This window comes from Catharus ustulatus, chromosome 14, assembly GCF_009819885.2.
Source record: "Catharus ustulatus isolate bCatUst1 chromosome 14, bCatUst1.pri.v2, whole genome shotgun sequence".
Lineage (NCBI taxonomy): Eukaryota > Metazoa > Chordata > Aves > Passeriformes > Turdidae > Catharus > Catharus ustulatus.
Genome location: NC_046234.1, coordinates 20432587 through 20460352, shown reverse-complemented (window position 1 = coordinate 20460352; position 27766 = coordinate 20432587). Strand labels below are relative to the sequence as shown.

The window sequence follows — 27766 nt, the reverse complement described above, 5'->3', positions numbered from 1 at the left end:
GGAATGAACACTAACACCTGCCTTTTCCTTCTTAAATGACATTTTTTTAGAGCTACTAAAGAAAATTCATGAAGTCAAAGAACAAGCACGTTCTTAGTATTAAAGAAATATTAATCCCTTATTTCTTTATATAGTTTTTAAACTCTACAGAGGATTAGTTGCCAGGAAATACCTTCTCGTTTTTTCCCTGTAAAAAAAAAATTGCTTAAATACATCTTACCTGAGTAAGACTTTCTTATCCCCAAAGCCATGCTGCCTCACAAGCTGCTCCTGCCCAGGCAGTTGCAGTCTACATTTGGAGCAGGCACACGGGCAGCAGATCAGAGAAAGTTTAAGGCACATTTAAAGTATTCTCTAAGGTACTGGCCAGAAACATCAAGCCCATACTCGTGGTATAGAGAGATCATTAATGGGCATTAGTGACAGACCATTATGACTTTCAGAATCATTAAAGATTCATAATGGAGCTGCATTGTTCTGGCAACATCTCGCCATTTCTTGGACACAAATGTACGTTTCTCCTACATGATTTACTTAAACTTATTATTTTTCAGTGTCAGATTTTGTTTTCTGCCTCCTAGAATTACAAAGAGAGGCTGTAACAGGATCCTGCAGTGCATCACCCAGCCACAGGAGCCTGGGCTTGCTTTATTTGATGCCCTTTCTGTAAGGCAATTTGCAACAGGAATAGCTCAGCAACATCCATGAGGTTGAACACATACCAGCATTTCTTTCTGCTTGAAATAAGATGAATTATTGATGCAGCACACATGTTCCAAGCATAAAAACACTTGCAAGAATTAAATTTGCTAGCAATTCTGAAATAATTACCTTTTGGAATTGTTAAGCTTTGTCACTGCCTTTCAGGAGAGTTCTTCATTTGGTATTTGGATATAGTGAGAAATATTGCAGATGTTAGTCAGGGTCAGCCAGACCTGCAACTCCCAATGCAGATTTGGGAAGCGAGGAAAACACTGAGACTTGCTTTTAGAGATGACAATAGACAACACTGCAAAGAGTGGGCTCCAGAATGCGGCTGCAGTTATACCTCAGTTGTGTTAAACAAGGCTGGATTTCAGTTTTCTCCTGAACTAAACTGAGACTGTGCTTAACCCATCCTCCCTCAGCACAGAAGTGCTCACACATCAGGTGAATAATGAGATTTAGGCACTTCAGAAGCACAGTCAGATTTCAAAGTCAAATATTGTCTCCAAGTGTGATTTGTTCATTGTGAAACCATAAAATCCCAAGTGGTAGAGAGGAGCAGAGGCTCTGACTCTCCCCAGGGTGCTCAGATGCATTTACAGGTGCTGTGAGCCTGAGCTTGGTCTGGTTTGGTTTGTTTGGTTTGGTTTGGTTTGGTTTCTTTGTTTGTTTTGGGTTCTCCTGCTCACTTTGCTCACCCAGTCCCTCTGAGGAGCAGCAGCTCCCGAATTCCTGCAGCACAGCCTCTGTAAATGTGAGATTTGCCAAGGCTCAGACCCTTCAGGGCACGAACACCCAAACCCCTCCAGATGCTGGGGCTGGGTTCTGAAGGGAGATCTGGCAGCCAAAACCTCCCAAGCATTTTGACCGATGCTGACCTGGGCCTGAAAGGTGAAGCTCACCAATTCACTACTAATAAATTTCCCAAAACAGTATTCCAGTGTTTACTAATACACATTACTGCTTCTACATCTGCAATTCACAACATGAAGTGTGCAGAATCACACCATGCTGTGAATTTTAGAATATTCCCCATTTCTTATGCCACAATTGCTCACAATCAAGCTGTGAATAATCCTGATATCCAACTACACTGTGCAATTAAAAACATCCTTAATTATTGTTGCCAGAGATGAACAGTACCACGCAAGGAAAACTGCACTGGGGCAAAAAAAACAAAGTTATTTTGAGACCTCTCCCCCTGGACATGGCACTGTTTTCACCAAAGGAGTAAAAAAGGCACATGGAAGGACAAAGAGCAGTGCATTTCTAATGGCCTGCTGAGCTCTATTGATTCCAGCACTGACCTTGAGTCAATAGGTTTCCTGTCACCCATGTCAGCCACTGACAGGCACTCAAAAGCCCAGAGTGGCTTTGCTTACTGCCAGGCAATTACAAACAAGGTTAATCCCCTGGAAATGCAATTCTTGTTCTACAGGAGACTCCCAAAGCCTCCACTACCTTGTGGTGATAACTCCATAAGGTGACATGGATCTCATTAAAGTGCCATTGTTCCCTGCTCTCCAGCCCACCCAACAAAGGTTTGAGCAGCCCAGGATCATTCTTAAGGTTTCACAATAGCACTGGAGCTGTATATTGAAAACAGGGTTCAGCCAGTCCTTATCCCCACCTAGTTCCTCACTGCACATCACCTTGGTTTGCTTTTCCAGGGGCAGGAAGATGCAGCTGCTGTCTGATCTGGGGCAGGAAGATGCAGCTGCTGTCTGATCTGGTTTGTTCTGATCCCTGCATGTCCGTGATGTCCCCCAGCACAGAGCACCTCAAGGATCTCAGCTCCTGGAGCCCCTGCCCAGCTCCCTGCTCACCCTCTGCAGCACCTGCTGCCTTAAACAGCTTAAACAAACAACTTGGTAGGGCAGCAAAAGGACCACACGTGGAATTAAATCAAACCAGCCATTTTTCACTCTTCTCCAATGCACCAATAGAAACCAAGCTGCTGTTTGCTGTGAGCTGCCCCAGAGAGTGCCAGGCCATGGAGCTGCTGAGGAGGAGCAGAGCTGCCTCTGGCTGGGGTGCAGCTCATCTTCTCTGCAGCTGGGCTCTGGTTTGTGCTGGGGAGTGCTGCTCACTCAGGGATGGGTCTGCTCACACAGAGCCAAGGCTGGGAGTGCCAGGGGACACAGCAGAGCTGGCCAAGTGACCCAGGGATGCTCCAGACACCATCCAGCCTCACGGGCAGTGCAAACACCTGGGGGAAGAAGGAAGGGCTGGGAATTCGAGTCCTTTGCCTTCCCAAGTAACCAGCACAGCTGGTGGAGCCCCAGCCAGAACCAGCAGGGGAGTGATGGGCAGCTAAGAGCAAGGGGAAAAGATGGTTTGGAAAGGGCAGGAAATTTGTGTTTGTAACAATCTGAAGAGAAAAGCTGGAATCAGCCTCCAAAAGCATCCCTTGAAGGCAAACATTGATCAGCTCACCCAGGGCACCAGTGCCAGGACAGATCCTCGGGCAGATCCCAGGGGTGTTTGTGGCCCTGTGGGGCTGAGCAGCCACAGCAGCCCCGAGCACAGCCCCAGAGGCACAGCCACACCTCAGCCAGTGCTGCTCCTTCTCTGTGTCCCACAGCAAATCCTCCCTCTGCATCTGAGCAGTGGCACAGGCTGGAACGGGGGCCAGGCTGCCACAGGAGCTGGCACAGGCAATCCCAATTCACACAGTCCTGCCTTGTGCTTTGGAACACACCTTGTCCAGAAAAAACAACAATCAACACGTCTTGTCCAGAAAAAACAACAGCCAGGCTTGACCTTACCCCTGGAATCCAACAAGAAAATAAATCCCCAAGGAGCCTGCCTGGCAGGAACAGCCCAAGGGCTCGGCCCCACTGCTGCTGTGACCAAAACACCCCAAACACAAAGTGGGGCTGAGCCAGCCCTGCCCTGCTGCTCCAGGAGAGCACAGAGCAGAGCTGCTGCCTCCCCCCAGGAGAAGGAACGGGAACAGAGAGCTCTGGACTGCCCAGACAGACAGACAGACAGACAGACAGACACAACACCCCTCGGGGCTCCTGGAGCCCTGCAGACTGCTGCTGTGCTAGCCATCATTAAGTGATGCAGAATTATGAATTTCAGCTCCAAAGAAAAGTGACTCAATCCAATTCTATCATTCTGTGTTCCAGATCAGTGAAAATACCATATATTTGTACAGGAAAGTTTATTTTTCCTTCTCTTTTTGACCTGATTGCACTAGCCTGTCATGCAATCTAAAACCAGGAAAAAACTCATTAATGAGTGAACTATTTCACATTCTGATACAGAGAATGTCTCAGTTTCTTCCCAAGGGAAGCTGAGTGAGGTCTGCAGCGATTTGGTTCCCTGGCTCCATGTGCCACCTGGTGGAGCCTGAGCTGGCAGAGAGCAGCACCTGCTGCACATTGCAGCCTGCAGCTCCTGCTGCACTGGGGCTGCAAGGGGCCACGGCAGCACTGCAGCTGCCTGCACCCCTGCAGTTCATGGTTAAAAGTGTTCAAACTAAACCAAAGCTTCACAGAAAGGGAGAACTTCGAATTCTGATTATTCAGCCTGTGAAACTGAACAGCTGCAAACTCCCAAATGTCAGAAACTGTCCCAACAATTTATCAGGTTGGTGAAAACCTCCTGAGCCCAAGAGAAGCTCAGATTCAGAATCAGGACTTGCAGGCAGACACAAGATCCAAAACAGAGAAGCAAAAGAGGTTTTGATACCTGAAATAGCTGGAAATGCCCTGCTGCTGTGGCACCAAAATAAAGCAGGAAAGACAGAATTGGTGCAAGGCTCAGCTCCTGAAGATGCTGCTCTGTGTTGGAACAGGGTGTTTATCTCAGATTCCACTGAGAGCATTCCAGTAGAGCTGCAGAAGCAAGCCTAACCAAAAGGAGCTGCTGTTTCCATGTGCCTGCAGGGTCCCTGCTCCTGCTGAGCACAGGATGCTCTGCCACGCTCCCAGCACTGAGCTCACCTCTGGCTCCTGTGCTCAGAAAATGTTTGGTACCAGGACATGCTTGCTGTGCTCACCAGGAACAGAAGCACAAACTCTGGCAGACAAAAGCACTGTCACCCTTATTTTGCAGATGTTATTTTTGGTCTGTTTTCCTCATTAGGTAAAACACTCCCATGGTTCGAGCACCCAGAAAAGTCTCAATAAAGCGCTTGCCACTAGAGGAGGCTCTTCCATCGTTTGTGTTCCATCATTCACCTGAACCACCCGAATCTCAGCGGAGTTTCTGTGAAATCACCACTACTATTTCCCAGCTATTCCTGCTGGGCATTCCTTTGAAATCAGGAAACTCCTCAAGAACTGTACTTGTACTTATTCTTGAGCCAAATTAAAAATCAGTTCACAAAACCCCCAGAGTTCCTAACCTGGATGATTTCTGACTCCTTGATGGTGTTTTTGCAGTTCTATGCAAAATGCAGGTGGATAAACTGGGGGCTTCAGGAACTCTGCTCATCTGTAAATACAATAATAACTTTAGATGGATAAATTATCAATGTGGTCCTATCATCAGCAAGTGCATTTATTTTCTTCACCATTTCCTCCCTTTTTTAAGAAGCCTTTTGAGCACCTGACCCTCATGCTCAGACCACCAACCTCCAGCTGACCAGCTTCAGGATTATTCCCCTGAAGAACTTGCATTATTGCTCCACATCTGAATAGGACCAAACTTCAGAACATCCCAATTTTCTAAGACACAGACTTGCCCTTTCCAGTCTGGCCTAGGTGTGAACTGATACCAAGGGAACAGGCCAGGTAATTCTGTGGGACAAACCTTGAGCTCATAAAACATCTGTGGCTGATGGTCCCAGAAATATCTGCTCTTTCTCCATGCACAGAACCCCCCAGAGGAGATCAGGGGAAAGGTTTGTCCAACAATCCCATTTTTGAAGCATCCATCACAGGCTCCTGTACTCAGGGGAATCCTCTGTGCCATCCTCTGGCTCCCAGCTCATAAACTCCAACTCTGAATCATTAAACATCCCCACCTCCACTTCTGTGCAAAGCAGCAGCTGTTTAAAAAAAAAGTAATTTAATTTAATTGCAATTTTTAAATTAAGGAGCTGTGTGACTAAGTTCTCAGTTACAGTGGTGAGAGCTCCAACTCCACATCCCAGCATTAGAGGGAGTCCTGCTCCTGCTCCATTCTCTCTGCAAAGTCAGGGAGGGAAGCTGGAAGCACAGTTCAGTGAACAGCATCCCAGCACTCAGGGAGCCAGAAAAACCCCAGGGATGGGTTTGTGCTCTGCAGTGAAGCCACAGCACAGAGCAGCAGCACAACCTGCTCCTGCCAGGAGCAGCATCCCTGCTCTGAGCTGAGCAGAGGCACAGGCACCCAGCTCAGTGAGCCCGGGGATCCAAAAGGATTTGTCAGCCTTACAGCAGTTAATTGTGACCTGATGGGCCTGGGGACATCCTGCAGCCAGGGCAGGGCACTTGGGTACACACACAGCACCCAGAAACCAAGGGTGGGGACCTGGGGACACCCTGGGGACTGCAGGGACACCCTGGGGACTGCAGGGACATCCTGGGAACTGCAGAGCCATCCTGGAGACTTGAGGACACCCTGGGGACTGCAGGGCCATCCTGGGGACTTGGGGACACCCTGGGGACTGCAGGGCCATCCTGGGGACTTGGAAACACCCTGGGCACTGCAGGGACACCCTGGGGACTGCAGGGCCATCCTGGGGACTTGGAAACACCCTGGGCACTGCAGGGCCATCCTGGGGACTTGGGGACACCCTGGGGACTTGGGGACACCCTGGGGACTGCAGAGCCATCCTGGGGACTTGGGGACACTCTGGGGACTGCAGGGCCATCCTGGGGACTGCAGGGACACCCTGGGGACTGCAGGGCCATCCTGGGAACTGCAGGGACACCCTGGGGACTTGGGGACACCCTGGGGACTGCAGGGACACCCTGGGGACTTGGGGACACCCTGGGGACTGCAGGGCCATCCTGCTCCCCAGGGCTATGCAAGGAAGGAGCCAGGCAGACAGGGGACAATGCAGCCTGGGGGTGGCTTGGGCCAGCTCACCTTGCCCAGCACAGAGCCTGGGCTGTCCCTGGGCTGTCCCTGGAGTGTCCCTGGGCTGTCCCAGGAGTGTCCCTGGGCTCTCCCTGCAGGTTCCACCCAGGGGTGTCCTTTGGCAGCAGCACAGAACTTTCCTGGGCTGGTTACTCTGCTGTCAGCTCCAACACGGTCATAGCAAGAGGATTTCTCTCTCTGTGTCAGTTTTTAGAGGAACCTTTCCTCTCATGCAGGTGACATTTCTAAGGTTTCTCTGTTCCTGGAATCAAGAAGTGAACGGGGTAAATGTTACCTGAGTGCTGCTGGGCATTAGGTGCTGTCACAGATGCCCACTGGATTTCTGAAGCAGTTACTCTGCAGCTCCTCATGCTCTTGCATCACTCCCTTTCCTATGTGTGTTTGACTCTACACACAGTGCTGACAGGTTTTCCCAACTCTTTCAACTTTAAGCCCAAGAGCTGATGAAAATAAAGGTGAAAGGCAGATTATTATTTAGCTCTTGTTATGTCACTCTTAACAAATGAATGCCAAGAAAACACTCATTACCAATTCTGAAGCAGCAGGCTGTGCCTGAAAGAAAGCCAGGCTTTGTTAAACTCGACAGAGGAACAGTTCTGGGATGGAGGAGGAAGAGCTTCACAACCCAGCTTCACTCTGGATTGTCTGTGGTGGGCAGGCAAGGCTGTGGGAGCTGCTGCCCATGGGGACAGGGACAGGGACACCCCACAGGGACAGGCACGGGGACAGGGACAGCCATGGGGACAAGGACAGCCATGGGGACAGGGACAGGGACAGCCATGGGGACAGGGACAGCCATGGGGACAGGCACGGGGACAGGGACACCCCATAGGGACAGGGACACCCCACAGGGACACCTATGGGGACAGGGACATCCCACAGGGACAGGGACACCCCACAGGGACACCTATGGGGGCAGGGACATCTCACAGGGACAGGGACAGGCACAGGGACAGCCATGGGGACAGGGACAGGGACACCTATGGGGACAGGGACGGCCATGGGGACAGGGACAGCCATGGGGACAGGGACAGGCACAGGGACAGCCATGGGGACAGGGACAGGCAGCCTGCAGCCCCCCCTGTGCCCCCCAGCAGCCAGGGGGGCTCTCTGCAGCCCCGGGCAGGGTGCCCCAGGTGCCCCAGGTGCCCCAGGTGCCCAAGGTGCCAGCGCTGCCCCAGGACACCAGCTCAGCTCTCCCCTGTCCCAGGATGAGGTTTGAGGCTCCAGGCTGCAGCTGCTCTCATGGAGAGCCAGAGTAAAACCCCAAACCTGCTCTGTGCTCCACTCCACGTTTTGCTGTGTTCTTCCAATCAGTCCATGAGGCAGCCAGTGTTTGTTTTCATCCCTGGCTGCAATTAAACCTCCAGGAAACATGTGATAAACACAACTTCCCACAGGGATTATTGCTCTGCTAGCACTGCCTAACCTCAATGGCACCTCAATGAACACCTCAATGACACCAGCAGCAACTCCAGTTTTACAAAATAAAAACTCCTACAGCTGTCACCAGCTCCTGGGCATCCAGCTAAAATTAATCCAGTTTTCAAACTGCACATTACAGCTTGGAAGGGATGAAATTATCATCTTCATCATCAAATAGTTCAGTATTTGCAATATGAAACATCTAGGAGCCACAAAGTGAACCTGCAAAGGGATGGAGGCAGACATCCTGCTCTGAGCAGGAAATTAGCATTAAACGGACAAATGATTGTTTGTGCCATCAATAACCTGACTGAAATTGTGGATGGAAACACAAATAACGAGGGACAAAGCCCTGCATCATTCTGCACTGCTCTGCCTCTGCCTGCTGGAGCCTTACAGTTAATGAATTCGCTCCCCTGGAAGAAATGCAGATCTGCTCTCAGCTGCAGGAGGAAGGATTTTGTAGTTTTGCTGAGATTCCCTGTATTTTGCCTCTTTTCAGCCTCTCTGAAGCACCCAGAGTGGCAGAGGTGTGATGGGCCTGTTCATAAGGCATTTCAAAACATAGACAGACAAAAGAATTTAATGCAAAAAACAAAAATCCACTTTTTTTAGGGGGTAAATTTTGGCTCTTTGTAAGGAAGCCCACTTACCCATAACACTAAAGAGGAAAGCATATGCATTTTTCAGTAGATACCTCCTCTTCTTTTCTCTGCCAACTCTATCTGATACTATGAGAGTGGGTTAAATACTAAAACATCTGAATGTGAATCCCTGCCAAAAGCTAGCTGCAATTAATCTACAACTAGATATTTTGATCACTGGCACTTCCATGGAGACACAGGCAGCAGAAGCCCAAGTGCATCCCCAGCTATCCCCACGTGAACTCCTGTTTCCAGAAGACCCAGCTCAAATTCACTATATTTAACTGTGTGTTTACAGAAAAAAAATGAACTTTGCATCAAAGTTTAGAAAACTGACATCCAGCCTTAAAATAGAGTGTCAGAGTTGGAGTCTGAGAGGAACTGAATTAACAGCTCCATCATAATTTTTAATCACACACCCATTCACTGTCAGCACAAAGAGAGAACCTCAGGCAGCCCCAACTAACCCCTCTGGATTACCCCTGTGCATTAACCCCTGTGCATCAACCCCTGTGCATCAGCCCCTCTGCATTAACCCCTGTGCATTAACCCCTTTGCATTAACCCCTCTGCATCAACCCCTGTGCATCAACCCCTGTGCATCAACCCCTGTGCATCAACCCCTGTGCATCAACCCTCTGCATTAACCCTCTGCATCAACCCCTGTGCATTAACCCCTGTGCATTAACCCCTGTGCATCAACCCCTGTGCATCAGCCCCTGTGCATCAACCCCTGTGCACCAACCTCTCTGCATTAACCCCCTGCATGCCCAGAGCCCAGGCAGCAGCCAGAGCTGCAGGCAGGAAGAACCACGGGCCCCAAAGCCTGAACCACTTCAGGATTTGCTCCTCAGCTCACCCAGACCCAGCTCTGCTCTTCCAAGAGATGCTGAATCCAAACCCTCCTGGGGACAGATCTGCCTTGACTGCTGCATGGTTTGCATCAGCAAGCAGCTAGAGAGCTTCCTTATTGAAAATCCTACATATTAGAAGTGCCAGAAAGGTACCTTTGAGTCATGTTGATAAATCCTTGTTTAACAGCTGTCAAGGGAAGCTGACAGATTAGCCAGAGGGGATCTCTGGGCATGCAGCACTCCCAGGAGTATCATGGAAAGTGCAGATGTAAAGAATGATCACATCACAGTGCAGGCAGCACCCAGAACACATGGATCAGCCTGCAAAGAAACCTCCAGGGTGCTCCACAGGCAGAGGGACCCTGGAGCAGCTCTGGAGCAGTCCAGAGCACCAAAGCCATGCTCAGGGTTTGCCCCAGCAGGGTTTAGCCCAGCAGGAATTGAGGGTTTAGCCCAGCAGGAATTAATTACCCCAGCAGGAATTGAGGGTTTAGCCCATCAGGAATTGCCCTAGCAGGAACTGAGGGTTTGCCCCAGCAGGAATTAACTGCCCCAGCAGGAATTGAGGGTTTGCCCCAGCAGGAATTAATTGCCCCAGCAGGAATTGAGGGTTTGCCCCAGTAGGATTTACCCCAGCAGGAATTGAGGGTTTACCCCAGCAGGAATTGCCCCAGTAGGAATTGCCCCAACAGGAATTAACTGCCCCAGCAGGATCACAGGCTGGCCTGGCCAGAGGACAGCCCAGGTGTGCTGTGCCTTCCCTCCCAGCTGCTGCCAGCCCCACAAGGGCTTTCACTCCCTCCTGTCCCTTACCCATGGCACCCAAACACAAACACCCATTCCAAACACAAATGCTTTGGCTCTCAGACCAAGCAGCAAGTCCCAGTTTTCCCATCCTGGCGCTGCTGCCCTCGTGCATCTCCAAGGTCAGAGCTGTGGATCCCCAGAGTGGTTTCAGGCACTCCCTGTACAGCCCCTGAACCTTCCTCCTGTGCTCCATCTCTGTACCAAGCTCTTGGTCCTGCACACAGAGGTAAAACCTGCAGATGAAATCTTGACAAACAATCTACACAAATTCACAGTGCCAAAAACCTCTGATGTATAGCAGCCTAATCTTCCTGAATAATTGTATGCCTTCCCATCCCACACTGCTGGATTTTTCTCTATTTTAATTTATTTTAATAAAACATACATTTGTTTGGAAACAGCACATATTATTGAGCTGTTTCTGGTTTAGAAAACAGAATCATTAACATGATATAGCACACAAGTGCATCTCTACTTGAAGTTATTTTCTGCTTTGTCAGTTTGACTCAGTCTGTTTTAAATTGCACGAGCTATTTTAATGTCCCTTTTGCAATTCAAATCTGCATTCTGTAAGTATAACTGAAAAGATAACAGTTCATTTTCAGTATTGCACTCAAATCTGTTGAAGGAGGCTTTAGCTGAATATTCTGTTATTTAAACTCTCTTTTTGACTGCTAATTTTAAGACAAATTTGCTTGAAAAAGCTGGTCAGTGATAAAAGGTGAGGCTTGATTCGAAGGTTTTTCATGGGCCTGAAGGCAGGCTGGGGATGGATGAGCAGGGGAGGGGTGCTCCAGAACAGTGAGTGGAACTCAACCAAAAGTCTGCTGAGTCAGGGGAACAGTGGCACCAGGATCAGGGCACAGCCAGCCCAGGGCCACCATCCCTGTGGTGACACAGCCAGGGGTGACACAGCCAGCCCAGGACCACCACCCCTGTGGTGACACAGCCAGGGGTGACACAGCCAGGGGTGACACAGCCAGGGGAGACACAGCCAGCCCAAATCCCCCTCCCTGTAGTCCCCAGCCCAAACCCCCTCCCTGGTCCCCAGCTGTCCCTCCCTGCTGACCCCAAGGACCATTCCTGTCCCCCAGAGCTGCACTCTCCATCCCATCCCTGACCATGGGCTGAGTCCCTGCCCTCCCCGTCAGCAGCAATTCAATTTCCCATTTCCCATTTCCCATTTCCCCCCTGCCTTTGCTGCTGAACAGGACATTTTTCTCCAGCACCTTCTCTCTTTTTCTCCCTGACTCAGCCTGCTGCAGCATCTGAGCACTCATTTACTATGGAGTTCTTTACTCATAAGCTTATTACCTTCCATTTATCTGCACTGAGCTGTGCTGCCCTATTACAGCCCAGGTACTCAAAATTAATCCCCATCATGTATCTGATTAAATTGTTTCTCATTATCTGCTTGACTCTCAATTCAGTACCATTTGTAAAAACAAAACCTACTTTTCCATCGTATTAATCAAGATTTTTTTGGTGACAAAAAGCCACTGCATTGCCATCTGAATAATCTAAACCAGTTCAATATTTCTCCTGCCAGCCAAACTTGAATGTTTCCATATTTTTCTCCCTTCCTTTTGAAGCCCCTCTCTGTAATCAGCCATTTACAGAAACATGAATTTAATGCATTTAATGCACATTTCTCTAACTTGTATCATCTCCTTATAGCTGAAGGCTCTCAGTGATCAATATTTTACACCATCAGATCAATTATAGAATCTGCAGCTGCTTTAGGAGGCCTGATACAACAATTTCCTATTGCTTTTTAAAATTGGATTAACAAGGCAATTTCCTTCCTGCTTGGTGGCCACAATCATAGAGAGCACAGCTGTGACTCTGCAGAGAGAACAATTCCCAGGTTACAGGTTAGACAGGAGCAGGTTTGAGGAGACAGGAGGGGAAAGCCTGCTGGTGCCCCTGCTCTGCCTCCAGACCCTGCAGGAACGTTCTCAGAGGATTCATTTCATACTCCTGATGGCCATCCCCTCTGCTGTATTTACCCACTTGTGAAACAGAGAAGGGGAGAAATAAAAAAAGACTCATACTAGAAATGTAATTTAAAGATGGCTTTGTTCCAGACCAGACCAGCCTTGGTTTCTGTCCCAGCCTGGGCTGGAGGGCAGCTCAGCCCTGCACACCTGAGCACAGGTGGGCTCTGACTGCCCCCCCCTCCCAGTGCATCCCTGCCAGCAGAACTCTGCAGAGAAATGAAAGGGTTTGGAACCCACTGACAACAACTTTCTGAACCCAGGTTCATTAATTAACTGGAAATAATCCTGCTGGGCCCCAAATGCTTTTTGGAGTGGGGTTCAGAGCACCTCACACTCAGGGGAGCTCTCCAAGGGCAGTGCCAGCTGCATTCCTTCCAGGGAGGGTGTCAGATACTCCTGCTCCTGTCCCCTCTCCCCAGGCAGCTGCTGCACATCTGGCCTTGGACAGATGTTCCACAGCTGCTCCCAACACAACTGAGGACCTTCCTTTCTGCAGAGCTCCACACAAATCAACACTGAACACACCTTGCTATTCTGTGTGCACTTCAACAGATGGAGTCCTCCACTTCAAACGGGCCAGGGTGAGCCAAGGGCATCACCCAAAAACCAAATTTCATTATTACAAGGTGGAGAAATCAGATGTGCACTCTCCCAGACTCTGAACGCTGTTGCCACTAGATTTCCAAAGACCATAAATAAGCCCAAAGCTATTTGTGAATTTGCTCTGCAAATCAGCTGCAGTGAGTGATCTGTTTTGATCCTTCCCTGGAGTCCCATCCTAAATCAAAGTACCACAATTTAATCTTTTAACAAGTTTCCTTTCTAATGAACCTGCAGCCTTACAAGCCTCTTGAGACAGCTGATGTGTGAGTTTAGGTTTGCATGTTTTTCCTTATAAACCTTGGTTTATAAATTATAAAAAATAAAATTTCCAAGGATTTGTGCCTTAAAGGAAGTGTTCACCAGCTCCAGGAGGCTGGAAAGGTGACAGTGTTTTGCTGGGCTTTCCTCCCCTTGCTGCCCCTGCCTCCAGCAGAATGTTTTCTCCAGAGCTGAACAGAAATGGATTTGGAGCAACAAGAGCCAGCTCAGCCATCAGCTCAGAGGGAGAGTGGGGAACAGAGAACAGAGAGAGACTGCTGGAAACAGAACAGGAATGAAGGTGCAGAGCTTGGCACCTGAATGAGAACCAGCCCAGGAGGAGGGCAGAGAGAAACCCAGAGCTGCTCTGCAGCTCCAGCTGAAGCACTGGTGCCTCTCAGGATCTGATGGAATCTCTGGGGATGGATCCCAGAACTCAGAGGGCAGACTGGCCAGAACCTCTCAGGGCACACATCTCAGGAGGAGTGCACTCAATAAATCAAAGTCTGGCCAAGGACTTACAGAGAAAAGTGCTGGCAAGTGTCCACCTGAACATCATCCTGCTGGAAACGAGCTGACTTTAACAGCTGGCAATGAAACTACTGAAAAAAACAACTCCAAACCACACCACTAAAAAAGCCTGGCAGGAGTGCTGGGTTTGGGTTTTTTCACCATGTCCTTTTGAGACATTGGTTTTTAAAAGGCACCTTTTCAATTCTGTTGAGACAGTACAAATTGTGCTGCAGGAGAGGTTACATCAATGATGAATTGTCACAGAACCAGAACCACCCACAGAACCACTCAGCACCACTCCCAGAACCAATCACAGAACCAATCACAGAACCACTCCCAGAACCACTCCCAGAACCACTCCCAGAACCACTCCCAGAACCACTCCCAGAACCACTCCCAGAACCAATCACAGAACCACTCCCAGCACCAGGTTCCTCTGGCAGTGCTGCCATAATGAAGGTGATGTTTCTCCAAGCCCAGCTGAGAACTTGCCTGTTTTTCTCTGGAGATCTCAGGTACCCTCTCCCACTGCCAGGTGTCCAGCCAGGATTCCAGCTCCTCTCTACCAGTGTCCTGCCAAGCACTGGAGCTCAGGGATCTCTGCTTCAGCTCTGGACCTCACCTGCAGCCAGCAGGTTCATGTTCATGTTCATGTTCATGTTCACATTCATTAAGGAAAAGCCATCTTGGGACACTTCTTTTGTCTTCTGTGTGGGGCTCAAAACAATCAGGATGCTCAAATATTGGTGCAGCATTACCCTCAGCCACCACTCTGCACCAATGTTCTGACCTCTCTGTGCCACACAAAACAAATAAAATCTGACTCTGTGGTGCCAGCACAGACCTGAAGAGTGCCACAGGTTTTTGTTCTGTCACAAGAGCAGGGTTTGACAGACAGAGCAGGACAGTGAGGAGCAGGAGCTGCACCCATAACCTTTGCAGAAGGGATTTGTGCAATGGGGAAATGTCAAGTGTGAAACACAGCTGGGAACCACAGACCTCTTGTGCAGTAACCTGTGTATATTCTTGAGTTTTTCCTTCCTAAATCAACATGCAGGAATTATTTAGCACACGTGAAAAACGTGGCAGACAGCTGCAGAGCAGGAATTTCCAAGGTGCCTGGAAAGGATTTCTCTTTATTTCCTTGTTTTCCTTATGGGACTTCAACCCTGCTGAGAGGAACTCCAGCCATGTGCTGCAGTTGGTGTACAGTGCAGAACCTCTGCAGTTTATGTGCCTTGTAATGCCCAGGGTTTATGGAAATCCCTGCAATCTGTCTTTTCAAACACCAGGACAGCACCCAGCACACAGCTGTCAGTTCCTCCTGAGCTCCACACCTTTCTGGCCTGGAGGACAAGGGCTGCCTTAAAGAAGATGTGCAAATATTTTGCACAGTCCTACAAAAGCTGGAGCTTTTTAAGCATATAAGCACAATCAAAGTTGTGCACAGGAGGAAAATTCAGCAGACAGATACCAGTGGGCAAAAAAACCTGAGTATGAAGCAGCCTGAGCAATGACTTTTCCCCAAACACTCAGGTACTCCTGAAAAAGCTTTCAGTAACTTTATGTAAGTGTTCCATGACAATTCTGCCCTTTTGCAATCCTGCTGCTCACAGAGGTCTGGGCAAAGCTGCTTCAGCTTCCTCAGCTTTCAGGTCAGGACATTTGAAAGAGAACAAGAAGTGAAGACAAATGTTCTATCTGCAGAAGTCACCTGTTATGCAATCAGGAAGGAGCAGAAATGCACATTACTGCACAGAGTGCTCCCCACAGCCTGGGGGAAATGCAGCGCTGTGAAAATCCTGCAGCTGGGTCAGAGAGCATCCCCAGGCTGGATGGGAGCTCAGGGAGAGCAGACTGAGCCCAGGTGAGACTGAGCCCAGGTGAGACTGAGCCCAGGGTCAGACTGAGCCCAGGTGAGACTGAGCCCAGGGTCAGACTGAGCCCAGGTCAGACTGAGCCCAGGGTCAGACTGAACCCAAGGTCAGACTGAGCCCAGGTGAGACTGAGCCCAGGGTCAGACTGAGCTCCAGGTCAGACTGAACCCAAGGTCAGACTGAGCCCAGGGTCAGACTGAGCTCCAGGTCAGACTGAGCTCTAAGTTACACTGAGCCCAAGGTCAGACTGAGCCCAGGGTCAGACTGAGCTCCAGGTCAGACTGAGCTCTAAGTTACACTGAGCCCAAGGTCAGACTGAGCTCCAGGTCAGACTGAGCTCTAAGTTACACTGAGCCCCAGGTCAGACTGAGCCCCAGGTTAGACTGAACCCCAGGTCAGACTGAGCCCTAAGTTACACTGAGCCCCAGGTCAGACTGAGTCCAAGGTCAGACTGAGCCCAGGGTCAGACTGAGCCCAGGGCCAGACTGAGCCCAAGGTCAGACTGAGCCCAGGGCCAGACTGAGCCCAAGGTCAGACTGAGCCCAAGGTTACGCTGAGCCCACGGTCAGACTGAGCCCAAGGTCAGACTGAGCCCAGGGTCAGACTAAGCCCACGGTCAGACTGAGCTCTAAGTTACACTGAGCTCCAGGTCAGACTGAGCTCTAAGTTACACTGAGCTCCAGGTCAGACTGAGCTCTAAGTTACACTGAGCCCCAGGTCAGACTGAGCCCCAGGTCAGACTGAGCCCCAGGTCAGACTGAGCCCAGGGTCAGACTCAGCTCTAAGCTACACTGAGCCCCAGGTCAGACTGAGCCCAGGGTCAGACTGAGCCCCAGGTCAGACTGAGCTGCAGTGGCAGCTGGAAAGCTGAACTCCTCCTCCTTTAGACTCAGCCTAACCCAGGACACCATGGAAGGTTTGCCCTGATCCCAAGCCAAAGGCACTGAGCCTGAGCACTGCAGCCACTGCTGCTGGTAGAGGTTTGTGCAATAATTATGATGGGCTGTGTAGCTGAGTGAGGTACAAAGAAAAACCTTCATTATTAATAAAGAACTACATCTGATTTCAAATGAGGACAGACTGAAGGAAGCCTGATGCTTTCTCAGGAGAGTCATGGGATGGAAAAGCAGCAAGACAAAGCCTTCCTCCACACAAGGAACACTTTGAAGATCTCAGAGTCCTTTAAAGATGAGATGAGAAAAGAATATCAGGGTGACTCATTTGGTCTAAATGTCCTACTTGAGCTATGCTAAGTGCCAGATACTGTCTCCATAGTGAATATTTACTTTGAGATTAGAACAAAACAGCAAAAGGCACAGATAAAAGATTTCTCTCAAAGGGTACACAGGTAAGGTAAGAGATAAGATTTCTTTTTGGATTGCCATGACCTGTTCAGGGGCAAGGCCAGGTCCAGTTCGAGAATTTAAAATCAATATATTGAAATAAAAGTTCTACAACTGCTCCTAATGCCAGGTCTTACTTAGAATTTTCCAATGCCACAGAGTTCCAATCTGGCTAAAAATTGCACCTCTCACACTCCCAGCTGCACCTCTGGATTCTACCAGCAGGAACCCCAGGTCAGTAAACCTTCATTATTAGCTAGCTTTGTTATTGGCATTTTATCTTCACTTCCTCCAGCCACTCTGCTCCGAGCTCTGAGTCTGACTGAGCTCTGCTGTTTGCCCAGGCGCTGTGAGCACAGGGAGAAGGGTCTGCCCTGACCCAGACTGGGGTGCCAGCCCACACCTGCTGCTCAGGTGACTCAGGTGGGGTCACTGCTGCTCCTCCTGATGACATGGCCAAGGGGTTTTGAGAATCCAGCCCTTCCCTTCCCTCCTTACCATGGGAAACATGAAATCCCTGCTGCTCAGGGCTGCTCTGATGATTTGCACGTTCAGTCATCACTCACCGTGGCAATAAGGACCACATTAACTGCTGAGGGAGTAAGGAAAGAAGAAATCAAACCAAACCATGCAAGGGGGTTCTGATCTCATTTGCAGACAAGTAAATATTGAGTAAATCTTGGATTTCGGTGGAATTACTCTGGATTTGTACTGTCTGAGCCTGAACCTGAGCCAGGCCCAGCCTGTGTTCAGGTAAGCTCATTAAACACCTCCCAGCCCTGGGGCTCTGCTGGGAGCACTCCTGTTTAAATTACAGTAATTTCACAATTATAAACCACACTGAGTATAAGCCGCACTTCTGGCTACCAGCAACTAATTCTGCTAATGGGCCATCCATTGAAACCAGGCAGGGCAGTGTTCTTTATCTTTTCACAACCCATCCTTCCTCCAGCCAGTCATTTTCTGCTCATGGCCATGGAGTCCCACTGTGGGACTGATAAAATTACTGCATCCCATTGGGAGTTGCTCCAGCCAGGGGGAAGAGCCCAACATTTCTTACCAAGATAAAACAGAGGTTTTGGGACACTAAGGGAGCCCCTTTCTCCACTGGACTCCAGAGGAAAACCGGATTTCTCCACATCCCCACTGGAGCTCCGGAGGGAAACTGCACCTTGTACAGGAGCACTGCTCCAGCTGAGCCACATCTGTCACTGCAGGAGGATGCAGCCACCATGGGATGGGACTGCTGCCAACACCCTGCCTGACGGGTGTCAGGCTGTACTCTGACTGTGTCAGGGTTTGGGGTTTGTTCTTTGTAGTGCTGTATTTCTATTTTAATTTCCCTAGTAAAGAACTGTTATTCCCAATTCCCATATTTTTGCCTGAAAACCCCTTGATTTCAAAATTATAATAATTTGGAGGGAGGGGGTCAATGTTAAACCTGGGCTCAGGGTTAAACCTGGGGCTCACGGTTAAACATGGGCTCAAGGTTAAATCTGGGACTAAAGGTTAAATCTGGGACTAAAGGTTAAACCTGGGCTCAAGGTTAAACCCCAGCACAGATGCTGAACTGGGGTCCCACTGCCTCAGGGTCCTGCACACTGTGCCTGGCTCATGTGGCTCATTTCATTACTCCTCACTGCAACACAAAGTCATTTTTAGTTCTGAACAATGTGTAGAGTTTAAAAACCTCTCACAGTTCTCTGATTCCAAACACAGTTCTCCTCCCCCTTCCTCTTTCCCTCTCTCCTCTAAAATGCAGAAAACACATGCATTAACATGCTGAGAGGAGCCAGCAGGGCTAACAGGGCTGATTGGGTCTAGAAGAAAAGGATATAATGAGAGTGCCAAGTGCCAGAGCTGTCGGTGGTGCTGGGAGCACAGAGGGACCCTGCATCACAGCACAGGGGCTCCACATGGCTGGGGTGACACAAGTGACTCCTGGGGTGACACAAGGGACTCCTGGGGTGACACAAGGGCAGGGCACACGGAGCAGGCGGGACAGGAGCCCCCACAGAATGTGCCTGAACCCCCTCCCTGTGCTGAGCCCAGCCTGGCTCTGCCTCTCACCCACTGCCAGGGATGGAGAGAACAAGCCAAGGGCAGCCTCAAAGCTGCTTGTTTCACATTAGCATCCTCAACATTTTCTATCTAATCAGATTTCCTGTTGGTTGAGGAAAGCTGCCTTTCCTCATTACCAGCTGCTAGCCCAGATTTCCCTCTCCCCATCCCCAATACGTATTTTGCCATGCTTGTCTGCCTTTCTGTGCAAAAAGGTTATGTATGCCCAGAGGGAGACTAAATGTTACCCAAAAAATAGAAAAAGGAAAAAAAAAAAAAAAAATCCCACATGAAAACAGAACTATGGGCAAGTGTCCAAGAGTCTTGACTGTGTGACTGTGACTAACCAATGGGTGCTTTTTAAAAACATTTCTCTCATTTTATTCCCTTCTCTGAATGTAATAATACAAGTCAAATTAGTTTTCCAGGAGCTGACTCCTTTTTATGTAACCATGTTTTGTACAGACAGCAGCAGCAGCTTATGTTTAAACTATTTAAGAGAACAAATAGCTGCAAAATGTACTTCAGCTGGCCCTTGTCCTGTTAGCAGTGTGTTCCTGCCTTGGGGGAAGCACAAAACCACTCTGGGTTTTGCTGTGCGTGGATGCAGCTGTGCCCAGGAGCAGCAGGTGAGGATGTCAGCTCTGCTGGGCACTGTGAGCTCTGACAAAACACGGCTGGGGATGCACAACAAAGCAGAAGTCAGCTTTTCCAGGGAGGGCAGCACCCACCTGAGCACCCTGGTCCGTGGGGAAATTTCCACTTTTGGGCAGAGCTCGTCCCTGTGGTCTCCTGCTGCTCTCCTCCCCCACCTGCTGCAGGGGCTGGCCAAGGAGCTCAGGTGTCCTCCAGGTACCAAAGAACTGCCCTGGAGCTGCTTTCCTGAGAGCACTGGGAACAGAGGTGATGCTGCAAGCAGGCAAGGAGGTGTGGGGAAAAGAGCAGGAAACCAAGGAATTTTTAATTCAGGAAACGTGGATCTCATTTTCTCATTCCCACTTTTGTTTTTAGAAAAAGGCCCAGGATATGAGCAGTGATGGAGCACCAGGCTCAGGCAGCAGTGGGATGTGCACTGAGCATTCCCCAAACACTCCTACAAAAAGCCTGGAAAACCTTCCTGGGGTCATCCTACATGCCCAGGGGTTCCAGCCCTGCAGTGATAAATGAGGCTCCCCGAGCTCTACCCTGAACCAGGCTGGTTAAAGGTGCAGAGAATCCAGAGGTGCAGAGAATCCATCATCTAAACAAGAGTGGCAAAGCCAGAAACACACAGGCTTTATCTGTGCTCCCATGCCATTATTCAGCAGGTTAAAAAGGTTTATTTTTATACTCTGCAGTCTTCCAAGTCTGCAGTTTTCCATGAAACTTCCATTATGACATTTTACTTGGAGAAGGTTGCTAACAGCTTCCTAGTTGACATACTTTCCAGAACCTTCAAAAAGGTGCAATTTATGTCACAGTAACAAGTTTAAACATTTCTTTTCCTTTATCCTAACAGCACAACAGAGCTGTTAGCTGCTGGGCTCACACTGGAAGGGATTTCTGCTAGGGTTTGTTTCAGCCATCCATTAACTTCCATGGAAAGCACAGCTCAGATCACCTCACAACCAAAACTGTTCAAGCCTCATGCCAGCAGCCCACTGAGGATGGCACACATTGACACACTGATTATCAGACTCTCAGTGGCTCTAAACCACTGCCAAGCAATTCACAGAGTCTGAAGAAAAAGATAAATGCAGCCCAGGCAATCTGAGCTACAACCGAGGAGTCCTGATGAGATATTCTCAGATATTCTCCCTCCTGTGCTAGAGACATCTCTCAGAGAAATCACACAACACCAGAAACTGCCTCCCCTCTGAATTCCCATTTCCTCAGGTGGCCCCAGGAAAGGCAGTGTGGCCACAGCTCCTGGTGCCTGTCTGTCTGCCTGTCTGCCCCTCCTGCAGGAGGGACAAACAAGGGATTCAAACAAGCACAATCCATCCTTGTGCAAGGCAAGAAAAGGTGACAAGCCTTCCTCTCAGAGCCAAACACTACCCTGAGGATGAGTAACAGTGCCAGGGGGCAGTGACACTGCTGGGGGACAGGCACTGCAGGTGGATGGAGAACACAACAGGAGCAACTCCTGGCTGCACTGGTGCTGCACTGGCGCTCCCACAGAGCCTGCACTGCTCCAGCCTTTCCCAGCAGATCCCAAATTCCCCAGCACTGCACCAAACCGTGTCCCTGGAGACTGGAGAGGAAAGGCCCAGCACTGCTCTGCTTTCCTGGCTCCTCCTGGACAGGTCAGGTGTGAATTGGTGATTCAGTCACTGGAGCCATCAGGTGTGAAATGGTGACTCTGTCAATGGAACCATCCCTGGGACTATCAGGTGTGAAATGGTGATTCAATCCCTGGAGCCATCCCTGGGGCCATCAGGTGTGAAATGGTGATTCAATCCCTGGAGCCATCCCTGGAACCATCAGGTGTGAATTGGTGACTCTGTCACTGGAACCATCAGGTGTGAATTGGTGACACTGTCACTGGGACCATCAGGTGTGAGTTGGTGATTCAATCCCTGGAGCGATCACTGGAACCATCAGGTGTGAATTGGTGATTGAATCCCTGGAGCCATCACTGGAACCATCAGGTGTGAAATGGTGATTCAATCCCTGGAGCCATCCCTGGAATCATCAGGTGTGAATTGGAGCCAATCCCTGGAGCCATCACTGGAACCATCAGGTGTGAATTGGTGATTGAATCCTTGGAGCCATCACTGGAACCATCAGGTGTGAGTTGGTGATTCAATCCCTGGAGCATCCCTGGAACCATCAGGCTCAGGCCCTGGAGCCACCAGCCCAGCCAAGATCAGGGCTCTGCAGGAATCCAGGTCCCAGTGCAGGATGCCCACAGTTCCTGTTGGAGTTGATGGCAGCACCCAGGGAATTCCCAGCACAGCACAGCAGACAGGGGGCAGGTGCAGGGCCCACCTTTGCTGCCCCATGGCTTTGGGATCTTCTGCTCACCACATGCTGAGCACCTGCAGAGCCTCACCTGTCACCACCTTCCTAGAGGAGCTCACAGGAACAGTTCAGGGCTCAGAATTTACTCATGAACAGCACAAACCCCAGCAGGTGACAAGGAATCCATGAAGTCTGCTGAGCCAGGACAGTGCTGCAGGATTCACCTTCCTGTTCACTGACTCATGAAATCCCAACTTCTACCAAGGCAGAACTGAGAGGACAGCTGGATTTCTTCAAACCCCAATTTTAACATTCAGTTACACCAAGAAAACAAGAAACAAGAAACCTCTCCCTGGGCCTTAAACCAGAATGTGTATCAGAGTTAGTATTTCTAGTGAGATGATAAATGCTATTTTAAAAGATACAACTCTCCCAGACGTGGTACAAAGAATATTCATGCAAAATTTGGGGACTGTAGCAGGAGAAACAATTGACTGAAATACTTTGGACCAATAGTGACAGCTCAGGAAGTGATGCCCATCATTACAGAGAGAATAATGCAAGCGATTTGTAACAGGAACTCCAACCTGCTCACTCTGCCATTGCTGCAGACACCATTGTGGCAAAATCCAGCCCTGAATATTTCATCTTAAAACACTTCTAACCAGCAGTAGCATTATTTGTCTTGGCAGATACCAGAGCTTATGCAGAAAGCAGAGGCTTACCATGAGGAATAGGAAGCAGTAATGCAAAACACATATGGAACAATAAGAGAAAGTATTAAGAAATAGAATTTAAAATAGCTTAATCTTATGTACACTAGATGAACGAGATATACCTCAGTGGCAATTTCATATCAGTAAACACAGCATGAGGAGAGACCATACCTTTGCTTTATCTGAAAAGGAAAACAATCTGCTCATTTTTTTTTCTGCTCTGCATGCATTTCATTTCCCAAAATGCAACCAGGCGTGCATTACAAACAAACTCCGTCCTGCTTCACCCAGAGCAGTGCCACGAGCATTCTCTAGCACTATGCAGAAGCCTTATGGAGTGCAAGGTGTTGGGGACAAGCTGAACCCCGAGTGAGTGCCAGCCCTGGAGCGGAGGGCAGCTCCAGGAGTGTGACTGCCAGAACCCCTGGGAGTCGATGCTGGAGTAGCAAGCAGCTTTGGGCAGCCAAAAAAAGGGCAGTGTGTAATGCTGAGAGCTGGAACAAACAGTCCAGAGAGGAGAAGCAGCCAGCTCTGTCCCGGGGAGCCTGGGGCTCGCTCTCAGGGTCCTGGGCAGCCCCAGGCATGGACAGGCAAGCAGGGGACACGAGCGCAGCTGGGACACACAGCACGCCCGGGACACACAGGGAGAGTAACCAAACAAACAGAACATGGACCCAGAGTGCCACAAACCTTCCGGCTCTGTGTTCTCTTTGAGGTGCACTTGCTTCAGTGGGCAGCAGAAGATTTCGTGACACTTAGCACGAAAAGGGGACTCTTTTTTCTTTAATTCCGCAGATTGGATGGAATCTTGCCGTAACATAATGTACTCCTGAGTGCCAGGGGGAGCGTCATCCATAACTGTGGTCACCACATAACAAAATGAACTCAGGTTAGAGCTCGAGGAAAGCAATCCCGAGAATCAAATCAACTACAAAACGTCAGGGGTGGGGGGAAAGACAGCAGGGGAAGAAAGGAAACAGGAAGGAAAATAAACTTTAAAGTGAAAAGGATCTTAGTCATGGTGGTACAAGGGCAGAAAAAAACATTTAATTTTATAAACAATGCTTCTCGTAAACCTCAACACCATCCCACTTCATGCAGCTTTGACAAAAGAACACCACCCCGCTCTGAAAAGCAACACAGCTCCCTCCTGGGTTTGCTTTATCCCCCCAGCACCTCTGGCTGTCCTGCATGCAGATCAGGAGAACAGCAACCCAAACCTGGCCTGGCCATTGGCCATGTCTGCACAGCACCAGGGAGCAGCCACCCACACCTGCAGGGAGTGCCCCACGGGTACTGCTCCCCAAAACACCAGGGATGTGTTCCTGATCACAGCAGGGATGTGTTCCTGATCACACCAGGGATGTGTTCCTGATCACAGCAGGGATGTGTTCCTGATCACAGCAGGGATGTGTTCCTGATCACAGCAGGGATATGCCTGCACCAGGGTGGAGAATTACACCCCATCCCTTTATCAGGATGGAGAACTACAGCCATTCCTTTATCAGGATACAGAACTACAGCCTGTTCCTTTATCAGATACAGAACTACAGCCCGTTCCTTTATCAGATACAGAACTACAGCCCATTTCTTTATCAGGATAGAGAACTACAGCCCATTCCTTTATCAGATACAGAACTACAGCCCGTTCCTTTATCAGATACAGAACTACAGCCCATTCCTTTATCAGGATACAGAACTACAGCCCGTTCCTTTATCAGGATACAGAACTACAGCCCGTTCCTTTATCAGATACAGAACTACAGCCCGTTCCTTTACTAGATACAGAACTACAGCCCATTCCTTCATCAGATACAGAACTACAGCCCATTCCTTCATCAGATACAGAACTACAGCCCATTCCTTCATCAGATACAGAACTACAGCCCATTTCTTTATCAGGATAGAGAACTACAGCCCGTTCCTTTATCAGATACAGAACTACAGCCCATTCCTTTATCAGATACAGAACTACACCCCATTCCTTTATCAGGATAGAGAACTACAGCCCGTTCCTTTATCAGATACAGAACTACAGCCCATTCCTTTATCAGGATAGAGAACTACAGCCCGTTCCTTTATCAGATACAGAACTACAGCCCATTCCTTCATCAGATACAGAACTACAGCCCATTCCTTTATCAGGATGGAGAACTACAGCCCATTCCTTTATCAGGATAGAGAACTACAGCCCGTTCCTTTATCAGGATAGAGAACTACAGCCCGTTCCTTTATCAGGATAGAGAACTACAGCCCGTTCCTTTACCAGGATACAGAATTACACCCCGTTCCTCCATCAGATACAGAATCACACCCCATTCCTTTACCAGATACAGAATCACACCCCAGTCCTTTACCAGATACAGAATCACACCCCAGTCCTTTACCAGATACAGAATTACACCCCAGTCCTTTACCAGATACAGAATTACAGCCCATTCATTTACCAGATACAGAATTACACCCCATCCCTTTACCAGGATACAGACCCACAGCCCATCCCTTTACCAGGATACAGACCCACAGCCCATCCCTTTACCAGGACAGAGAACTACACCCATTCCTCAGAGCAAGGATAATCCTTTGACATTTGACTCCATCATCATTTTCCACGGACAGAAGAGTAGATGTACAAAGAGAAAGCACATTAATCCTTCTGATGGTTTTCTTGTAAAACAGCAAGTAATTTTTAAAACTGATCTTATAAATCAATAGTGCCATTAATAACATAAAGGGTACGCAGTCTGAAATGTTTCTGAATGGGATCAGACTATTAAGTGGCAAAAAGATAAAATATATAGCATAAAGTTCCAGCTTCCCCAAAGTCTTACATTACCAGAAAGAATTGAAACACTTTTCCACTATCTAAAAAATGAAGCCTTAATAACAGAGATAGTGAGATTACTCAGCTCTCAGCTTCAGGCACAGACCATCTCACATGAACAAAAATCAGCTGCTTTTCCACAGGACAGCCTCTAACCAGCCACTGTCATTTATGGAGTAACACAGACACACAATCACAGCCAAACCCACACCTGGATTCCCCAGCCCCAAATGGAACTGGGGCACATCTGCATTTCCCTGGGGCACCTCTGCATTTCCCTGGGGCACATCTGCATTTCCCTGGGGCACCTCTGCATTTCCCTGGGGCACATCTGCATTTCCCTGGGGCACATCTGCATTTCCCTGGCCCTTGCTGAAGGCACTCGTGGGCCAGCCCCCAACACCCCGAGTGTCTCTGCTGTTGTATTCCAGCAGGTGACAGCTTCTGTCCCTGCCACCTCCTGCACTCCCCATCATCAAGGGCTGAACACACTGGAGCTGCACATTCCCATCTCCCATCAATAAACAGTGTATGCCATCAATACACTGCTGAAAACTTGTCTATCCTCACGTGTGAGTGAGAAATAAATACTGCATAGCTTTAAAAATGAATCCTGGTTTCTGCCCCTCACAACGTGATGGAGACCAAACCCACAGCAACTGCGTGTACAAGAGGAATTTGCTCAGCAGTAAATACAAAATAACTGCAGTGACTATTATGTTTCCTAATCAAAACGTTCAGCTTGCTAAATATCACCCTGTAGCACATTCTTTAGCTCAAATAAAATAATCATAATTACATTAATAAAAACTTGCTGTCAACAAACCAGTAGGAACAAAATTTCTTCTTCCTGTAAGCTTCACTGAGAGTGATCTCTAGGATGGCTGCTGGCACCAGGATGTTTTTCAAGATAAATTCAAACATGTTTACCTTCTATAAACACACCAGCTAAACATTCTGCTGCTTTGTGTCTTTCTTTTATGTCCAACTGCATTTCAGTCCCATCCAGAATTGCCAGAAACCATAACATCAACCCTGTCCATAGGCCTTGGCTCAGGTTCCAACTGAATAATCTCTGATGTAATTCAGACTTTAATAAAGCTGTAAGGAAATATTTCCCCCCCGGTTTTGCATAGAGAGGCTTCAGCTCTGCTAGCTACAAGGGTAAATAAAATCCAGGCAAAACAAATCCTCCTGCTCCTGTTGGACTATTGTTCTGGTATATGTGACACAATTTAACACCTAAAAATGGCATTTCCTTGGATCCAGTCACTCCTTGAACGAACTGTCCAGGTCATCCCCTGACACCTGACTTTCCCTCCGCTCCCTCGTGGTTGGTTTTACACCCTGTGAGCCCCAGCACGCTCACACTTGCCATCAGTTCCTTTTGCTGGCATTTGGGAGCACCTCAAATCCTGCAGCCACAGAGGGAAGGGAAGGGAAGGGAAGGGAAGGGAAGGGAACCCTTCTCCTTGGTACAGGGCAGGAGGAAACATTGCCCAGGATGTCTGTGAATGATGAGGGCAGCAGCCAATGACTCCCCAAGGTCACTGTCACCCCCATTGTCACCCCCCCATTGTCACCCCAGGACACAGAACATCGATGCTCACTGAGCACCTCCTCCATGCCCTGCCTCCCTCACCCACACAAAGCACATCAAGGTCACAAATGAGGTTACCCAGGCCCCGGGGCTGTTTAGAGTTATGCAGGAATTTTTATTTTTTTCTCCTTTTAGGGGAAAACATTCGGCTATCAAGTTGCCTTCAGCTCCTTCAGGAACAAGTCTAAAAAAAACCCCTCTCCAAAATAACTTCTTCAAGTGACTGTAGGACAGGGAAGGGCAGGACAGTGGGGTATTTTGTAATATCTTTTGGAATAATTTTGTAATAACATTTTCCTGGTTGAGACACTGATGAAAATCTCGCAGGTATAAGCACAGCAAAAATTCCCTTCACTTCTTTTCTTCACTGTTTTGTTTCTCCCAGCTGAAGGAGTGATTTTTTGTTATCCACCTGCACAACATAATAAACTTGGAGCACAACAATACTTACAAGCTAATTGAAAAAAAAAATCTGTTCTGGGGCTGGGTAAAACACTCAGAAGCTCTCAATCACCACACAGCCCATCCAAACCATTTCACCATTAAGCCTTGCCA

At 48.8% G+C, this 27766-nt stretch overlaps 1 protein-coding gene across 3 annotated transcripts in view; it reads right to left on the bottom strand.

The window, feature by feature from the left end:
• FGF13 (fibroblast growth factor 13) overlaps positions 1–27766 on the bottom strand; it is a 174255-nt gene that overhangs the window by 50503 nt on the left and 95986 nt on the right. For 2 of the 3 annotated variants that reach the window (XM_033072300.2, XM_033072299.2), the window contains exon 2: positions 23478–23645. The exons of the other annotated variant lie outside the window; for it this stretch is intronic. In XM_033072300.2, the coding sequence (XP_032928191.1) occupies positions 23478–23645 (168 nt within the window). The remainder of the gene's footprint in view (positions 1–23477; positions 23646–27766) is intronic. 3 annotated transcript variants of the gene reach the window in all.